The sequence below is a fragment of the Protomyctophum bolini genome (genome assembly GCF_963924005.1).
Source record: "Protomyctophum bolini genome assembly, chromosome: 24".
In the NCBI taxonomy this organism is placed as follows: Eukaryota; Metazoa; Chordata; class Actinopteri; order Myctophiformes; family Myctophidae; genus Protomyctophum; species Protomyctophum bolini.
Genome location: NC_137885.1, coordinates 26,294,341 through 26,302,996, shown reverse-complemented (window position 1 = coordinate 26,302,996; position 8,656 = coordinate 26,294,341). Strand labels below are relative to the sequence as shown.

General features: G+C 43.2%; 1 protein-coding gene across 2 annotated transcripts in view; it reads right to left on the bottom strand.

Moving 5' to 3' along the window:
* Positions 1–400: 400 nt before the first annotated feature.
* LOC308312013 (protein EFR3 homolog B-like) overlaps positions 401–8,656 on the bottom strand; it is a gene marked incomplete at its 5' end in the record, with an annotated part of 22,831 nt that continues 14,575 nt past the window's right edge. The window contains 9 exons of one of the 2 annotated variants that reach the window (XM_080758862.1): positions 401–770; positions 1,089–1,192; positions 3,034–3,082; positions 3,451–3,542; positions 3,924–4,051; positions 4,893–4,960; positions 7,126–7,257; positions 7,369–7,530; positions 8,655–8,656. The exon at positions 8,655–8,656 is cut by the window's right edge and continues 74 nt beyond it. In XM_080758862.1, the coding sequence (XP_080614988.1) occupies positions 621–770; positions 1,089–1,192; positions 3,034–3,082; positions 3,451–3,542; positions 3,924–4,051; positions 4,893–4,960; positions 7,126–7,257; positions 7,369–7,530; positions 8,655–8,656 (887 nt within the window). In that variant the 3' untranslated portion in view covers positions 401–620. The remainder of the gene's footprint in view (positions 771–1,088; positions 1,193–3,033; positions 3,083–3,450; positions 3,543–3,923; positions 4,052–4,892; positions 4,961–7,125; positions 7,258–7,368; positions 7,531–8,654) is intronic. The other variant, XM_080758863.1, reaches the window with a different exon arrangement.

Below are 8,656 nucleotides of genomic sequence, written 5' to 3'. Positions count from 1 at the left end.
TCTTTTCAAATCACAAAAATGAATAATCATGTAACATCTCAAGTCACATTTTCAAATCACCAAAATCACATTTCTTCTTTACCCCAAAAGCAAAATACTTCTCCCCAAACAGCAAAATAACATCTGTTCACTCTTCTTACTTTCTTCTTTTTTTTCACAGAAATAACATTAATACTTCACATATGCATTGTCGCCATTAAAGAGAAAAATTAAGTGTACCACAGTCAAACATCCAAATAGCAAAACAAAATCAGTGTCCTTTTTTTTTTAAACACCCAACCAAATGTGTCTCATTCCCTGAACACAAAAACAAATCACTTCTTTTTTTTTTCTCACAATATCAAAAACACCATTATGTTTTATTTTTTCTCTATATATATATTCTGTTTTTATTGTCCCATATCTACAAACTTCTTCTGCAAAAACAACTAGAATCCAGGAATAAAAAACTATGGTTTAAAAAGCTTTCATGATTTCATAATGCATTATCATATATTATATTATCATATATTATATTATCATACATTCAGTCTCGTGTGTGTGTGTGTGTGTGTGTGTGTGTGTGTGTGTGTGTGTGTGTGTGTGCGCGTGCGTGCGTGCGTGAGTGTGTGTGCGTGCGTCTAATAGACACACAGGTCAGGGAACTTCATCTCGTAGAGGGGGATGGAACGAGGCGGGGCCTGTCCCACGGAGGCGGAGCCTGAGGGCGAGGGCGGCGGCCTGATGGTGGACTCGAAGATCTCATCCAGTTTACTCTGTAAGATACACGACTGAGAGAGAGAGACATAGACATGACACAGAGAGAGAGAGAGAGAGAGGGGGGAGGGAGAGAGAGAGAGACACAGACATAACAGTGAGTGAGAGAGAGAGAGAGAGAGAGAGATGGGGGGGAGAGAGATACATTCATTATATTTTTTAATAACTAGGAAAGGAAGTGATGAAAGTAGTAATAATAACAACAATATTATAATTATGTATTAGATATCTAAATGGGTACCAGAACCCATAGTTTGGGACACACACACACACAGCGCAGCACTGACAATGTGACCCGACAGCACCCTCTGCTGGGTGAAAGCAGCACTGACCCTCGCGCCACAGTGAGCAGCGATCTCCTCAAAGGGAGCCTTCTGGAACCTCTCCAACAGCTGACGTCTCCTTTCCTCCTGCTGCTCCACCGCTACACTGTCACCTAGAGAGAGAGAGAGAGAGAGAGAGAGAGAGAGAGACATAGACAGGCAGAGAGAGAGAGAGAGAGAGAGAGAGAGAGAGAGAGAGAGAGAGAGAGAGAGACAGAGACAGACAGGCAGAGAGAGAGAGAGAGAGAGGGGTCAGAAAAGCATTGTTATCGGCCCTTATTTGGTCAACTCATATCGGGTCATATCCGTATCGATGGCAGGTAAATATGATAGATAGATTTCTTTATTTTTGTGTCATGCACCAAAGGCGCCCAGCCCACATTGACTTACAGGACACACCATAACATTGCTTCAATATTGCATTGTGTACAATAAACAGATATGTTTTGTTGATATTCCTTTTTTTTTTTTTTTTTTACACAAACAAAACATTCTGCCTTATTTCCCACGCCCTGCATAAAAAGTCTGCCAAAGCAAAAATACCTTTCCAAAAAACAAAATTCCAGTTTTTCATAGTCCTCCAACCAGAAAAAGTCAGCACAGATGGTTGTCATTTTACAAAATAATACATGTCTTAATTCTTCATATAATGGGCAGTAAAACAAAAAATGAATTTCATTTTCAATTTATTTTAAATCACACACTAGACGGACTCTGTCCTCCTCAGGAGTACCAATGAATCTACCCGTTTCTAAAGCTAATGGTAAGGTCCCAGGTAAGGTCCCAGATAAATACAATGTTGGGGCATGTGGAGTTTGCTTTGGAGTCGCCCAAAGTGCACGTTTGAGGTGAGGAGTCTTGTCTTTGTTTCAGGAGGTTGATTCCAAGCCAACCTTTTCTATATCCCATTCTGACCTGAGATCAGATTCATACGAGGTTTCCACTGGACACACACTGGTCTGATTAACACCATTCTGACCTGAGATCAGATTCTAAAAATGTCAGTCGTTCTTCGATTTAAAAAAAATAGCAGACCTGCTATTTTTCAATAGCTAAAGCATAACATGATGCTAACACCAAAATAGGTTCCCGGTCAGAATGGGATATGGATGTATTTAAATATTCTCATGGTTTCAATGGTAAGATTGATTCCTGTAAGTTGCGTTGTAACCAGTGTTGTTTTCGTCGACTAAAACTAAGACGAAAAATGTTCGTCGACTACCTTTTTTCACTGACTAAAAACTAAATAAAAACTAAATAAAAACGAATCTATGATGACTAAAACTAAGACTAAATATGCTGACAATTTCGTCAACAAATAAAAACTAGACTAAAATGTTAGGAAGGCACTAGTGGACAAGAGATCCAGTTTTATGCTGGGTTGCATGCTGAAAATTTTCAGCATGCAACCAAAGTGTAAAATATGTCATTACAACGACATCAAGGCCTGTCAAAACACATTTTAGTCGACTAAATCAACTGTAGATTTAGTCGACTAAAATCGCATGACATTTAGTCGACTAAAACTAGACTAAACACTAGAACATTCCAGGTGACTAAAATGTGACTAAAACTAAGTGAAAACTATTCAAGAGACTAAATGACTAAAACTAAAATAGAAATTTGCTGCCAAAAACAACACTGGTTGTAACACAACTATGTTGTGCATACACACACGTATTTATTCTCATCATTTAATGACATTGTTATACATTGTTTTGTTTTGAATGTGTTGTTCTACTTTATAGCTTTGGTGATGTCTGTAAACTGTCTGTTTTCCTCATAATACCAATAAAAGATCCTTTGAACTATGAATCAAACAATTAAAAACAGCAGACAAACAGTGATCATTATAGAACTACACTGATCTAACTTAAGCCATCATAAATATAATCACTTGATTGATATGATAACAAAATGTGTGTTTAATAATAATAATAATAATAATACTCACAAATTGCATTTTTTAATGTCTCAAATGTTATCTGCTCTGTTTGAGACTTCTGGAGAGAGAGACAGACAGACAGACAGACAGACAGACAGACAAAGAGTAAAGTGGCTGAAAAGTTTACAAGAGTGTCCTCAGTCATCAATGTCTCTCATGCACGCTCACACACACACACACGCACACACACACACACATTTTAATCATTTATTTATGTCCACATAAGAGATACAAATACAAGGACACAAATATTTACAAGGTGCCGTACAGAATGCAGTCAGCAAATCCCGACACACGCACACGCACACGCACACACACACACACACACACACACACACACACACACACACACACACACACACACACACACACACACACACACACACACACACACACACACACACACACACACACACACACACACACCTGTGCAGTGTGGTGCAGACTGTAGGCGTTCAAGTCCATCTGTACGGACACAGCATCCACAACACTCATCCTCCTCCCCGGGTGGTCCTCATCTGTCACCGGAAAACACACACAGCACTGTAGATACACAACATGACATCATCACATTCATTCTGGCCAATCGCAATATGCGTCTTCACTTTTCTGTCCTGCCTTTATATCCTCAATGTGTGTATAGGCCTATGGTATATATAGGCTATACTTTGCTCAGCCAATCAAATCATTGCCATGGGGTGACGTCGATCAGCCAATCAAACCATCGCTATGACTCACACAAACACACAGAGCTGGGCATAAGGGGAAAAATGGCGTGCCCCGCCCCCAGCATGCAGACTGTAGTACAGTACTGTCTCTTTCTTGTCAATATCAGCTTGAAAACAATAAACCGGAGAGAGTTTGGAAATACAGTGGCCCTCTGGCGTGCGTGCGTGTACCTGTTATGTGTGGTGTGTACGGCGTGTTGAGCCGCTCCGTGTTGTATCCACTTCCTCCTAAAGCCTCAGAGATCTCAGACAGAACGAACACGACGGCGCCCCCCGCTGGCGGCCCTGAGGCAGGGAGACTGAGCACGCACAATCAAGATTCTAAAAAAAATGTTCTTCTGCATCCTGACAGTTTTCTGACAAAGCTATGTTTATATGTTATGTCAGTCGTTCTTCGATTAAAAAAAAATAGCAGATCTACAAGCCCGTAGCGCGCCACTCGGTGGCGCGCTACGAGCTTGTAGATCTGCTACTTTTTTACAATAGTTAAAGCACAACATAATGCTAACACCAAAAGGGGTTCCCGCGAACGCACGCACGCACGCAGTGATAATATTTGTTAGTGATTGCACAAAGAAATTAGCAGACAAAATGGAAACTGGAACACTATTATAATAAGAGCAGTGGTTTTCAACCATTTTGATATACCAGGACCCATTACATAATATTATTCTGCATTTGAGCCACCAGACCACCAGAGTTAAAGATCTGCAAGGGTCCATTTGGTTGCCAACTCTGTCGTTTAGCTATGGGGACCACCTGGAACCCCCTCAAGGACCACTGGTGGTCCCCGGACCACTGGTTGAGAACCACTGCTATGGAGCACCGAAGTCTGATGTCACTCATCCTATCCCAGTCTGAAGTGTGACATCATAAACTGACAAAAAAAAGAATATTTGAGTTCGACCCCCCCTCACCCCCCCCCCCCACTCTCTCTGTCTGTCTGTCTGTCTGTCTGTCTGTCTGTCTGTCTGTCTGTCTGTCTGTCTGTCTGTCTGTCTGTCTGTCTGTCTGTCTGTCTGTCTGTCTGTCTGTCTGTCTGTCTGTCTGTCTGTCTCTCTCTCTGTCTGTCTGTCTGTCTGTCTGTCTGTCTGTCTGTCTGTCTGTCTGCCTGCCTGCCTGCCTGTCTGTCTCACTCACCTGGGTGTGTCCACAAAGACGTGGTCAGGCAGCAGATAAGGAGCGTCCCTCTGTCTGACCTCTATGACCTGATGAGCAAAACACAGGATTAACCCTAACCCTCTGTCTGACCTCTATGACCTGATGAGCAAAACACAGGATTAACCCTAACCCTCTGTCTGACCTCTATGACCTGATGAGCAAAACACAGGATTAACCCTAACCCTCTGTCTGACCTCTATGACCTGATGAGCAAAACACAGGATTAACCCTAACCCTCTGTCTGACCTCTATGACCTGATGAGACAAAACACAGGATTAACCCTAACCCTCTGTCTGACCTCTATGACCTGATGAGCAAAACACAGGATTAACCCTAACCCTCTGTCTGACCTCTATGACCTGATGAGCAAAACACAGGATTAACCCTAACCCTCTGTCTGACCTCTATGACCTGATGAGACAAAACACAGGATTAACCCTAACCCTCTGTCTGACCTCTATGACCTGATGAGACAAAACACAGGATTAACCCTAACCCTCTGTCTGACCTCTATGACCTGATGAGCAAAACACAGGATTAACCCTAACCCTCTGTCTGACCTCTATGACCTGATGAGCAAAACACAGGATTAACCCTAACCCTCTGTCTGACCTCTATGACCTGATGAGACAAAACACAGGATTAACCCTAACCCTCTGTCTGACCTCTATGACCTGATGAGCAAAACACAGGATTAACCCTAACCCTCTGTCTGACCTCTATGACCTGATGAGACAAAACACAGGATTAACCCTAACCCTCTGTCTGACCTCTATGACCTGATGAGCAAAACACAGGATTAACCCTAACCCTCTGTCTGACCTCTATGACCTGATGAGACAAAACACAGGATTAACCCTAACCCTCTGTCTGACCTCTATGACCTGATGAGACAAAACACAGGATTAACCCTAACCCTCTGTCTGACCTCTATGACCTGATGAGCAAAACACAGGATTAACCCTAACCCTCTGTCTGACCTCTATGACCTGATGAGACAAAACACAGGATTAACCCTAACCCTCTGTCTGACCTCTATGACCTGATGAGCAAAACACAGGATTAACCCTAACCCTCTGTCTGACCTCTATGACCTGATGAGACAAAACACAGGATTAACCCTAACCCTCTGTCTGACCTCTATGACCTGATGAGCAAAACACAGGATTAACCCTAACCCTCTGTCTGACCTCTATGACCTGATGAGACAAAACACAGGATTAACCCTAACCCTCTGTCTGACCTCTATGACCTGATGAGACAAAACACAGGATTAACCCTAACCCTCTGTCTGACCTCTATGACCTGATGAGCAAAACACAGGATTAACCCTAACCCTCTGTCTGACCTCTATGACCTGATGAGACAAAACACAGGATTAACCCTAACCCTCTGTCTGACCTCTATGACCTGATGAGCAAAACACAGGATTAACCCTAACCCTCTGTCTGACCTCTATGACCTGATGAGCAAAACACAGGATTACTAAATGGTGCGTTTATATAATATAGTGCCTTTATCCAAAGCACTTTACATAGACTGTGTATTACATTCACCCATTCACACACACAGAACCAACCTCTTCACCGGGCTCCCCCAGAGTTAGTGTCCTTGAGCAAGACTCTGAAGCCTTGCTCAAGGACACTAACTCTGGGGGAGCCCACAGGGTTCGAACCGGGGAACCTTGCGGTTCTGGTCACTCTACCCCCTGAGCCCACTACTACACCGCACGCACGCTAGGGTGACCAGATCCAAACTGCTCATTTGAGGGACAGAAGTATCGCTTGTGTGGGACAAGTGGGACGGGGCGACGGGGATTAGCAACTTACTGCTTGAGTTGCTATGAAATGCCTTGATGTCATATACGACCATATAGGCCTATTGGTAAACTCCTCTGGTGTCTCACTTTTTTTTTTAAATCATGCTTTATTTTTATTTTTATTCTATTTTAACAGGCTTAAAAACACATATTGCAGGAAGAGACAATGAGAGAGGTTTACAACAGAAGGCCAACTATTATAGGGGACTAAACTAGTAGGGTATTTGAACACTGATGCGTTTGCCTGCCAGTCACAATGTGGGACAGACAGGGTCTCAATATGTGTGACGCCTGAAAAGTCTTCGAAACGAGGAACTGTCCCACGCAAAGAGGGACATCTGGTCACCCTAACGCACGCACGCACACACGCACGCATACACACACACACACACCTGCAGTACATGCTGACAGAAGCAGGGGACAGTAGTGAGCTGGGAGATCAGGTTGAGGTAGGCGGCGCAGAGGGCGTGGATCGCACAGCGATTGGACACCGACAGAGCCTCCTCATTGGTCAACGCCAGCTCCTGCCGAAACAAACGAACCAATCACAGCGTTTATATATACACACCGATAGAGCCTTCTCATTGGTCAACGCCCCCTAGGGGCCAATAATGTTTACCCATCGTCAAACACACCTGCAGAGCGAGAGCCAATCGGATCAGGTCCACCACCACCTCCTCATTGGCCAGTTCCAGGCTGAGGAGAGCCAATAGGGTGTAGAGAGCCAGGTAGTGACTCCGCCCATTGTTCTCTTCCTTACAGGCCAGGAATACATGGCTGTACAGGTTCTCTGCATGCTGCACGCACACGCACACACACACACACACACACACACACACACACACACACACACACGCACACGCACACGCACACACACACACACACACACACACGCACACACACACACACACACACACACACACGCGCGCGTTCACATTTAACGAGAAAATCATGAACACAAACAGTATATGTAGATGCACAAACAATCATTTTGGATTTGTTTACAAACATTTAGGGATTGTTTACAAACAGTTGACGTTTGTTTACACCATTTTGGGTTTATTTACAAACATTTCAGATTTGTTTACAAGCATTTTGGGTTTGTTTACAAACGTTGTGGATTTGTTTACAAATAGTTTGCATTTTGTGTTTGTTGATAAACATTGTGTATTTGCTTATGAACATTTTGTGTTTGTTTTACAGACATTTTGAGAGAGAGGCTGTGAGTCAATCACGGATACAGGAAGCATCGCCGTCTCCTCCAGAATGCACTGAACAGAAGGCTAACCCTATCAGCTCTCGACTTATACTATAGTTCCACACTCACTCCAGAGGGCCACTATAGTTCCACAATTTACAATTTACAATTTAGGCATTTAGCAGACGCTCTTAATCCAGAGCGATTTACATTAAGCAAGAACAAAAGCATGGGAATACATCACATAAAAACATTCATCATGAAACATGCGTAAGCTAAGAAAGTAACAGTGGAATATCTATATAATGAAACTTATACGTATGAACTATACATATATACTACTATGCTATACATATGTACTATGGCGTGCTATGACTATATACAATGCAATTCTAGTGCTGTCTACATAACATGCTATAAGTCTGTTTCAAATGCTATCTAAGTCTACAGAAGTGCTATCTAGGGTAGAGTAAGTGCTATGGGCCATGATGGAGTCTGAAAAGGTGGGTTTTCAGACTACGGCGGAAGATTGGGAGTGATGCTGCAGTTCTGACTGCCATGGGAAGTGCATTCCACAGTTTTGGAGACAGAAGGGAGAAGAGTTTGGGACGTGTGGAGCGTTGTCCCGGCGTTTCCACTATAGCTCCACACTCACTCCAGAGGGCCACTATATATTTCCACTATAGTTCCACACTCACTCCAGAGGACAGAAACTTGTCTTACCT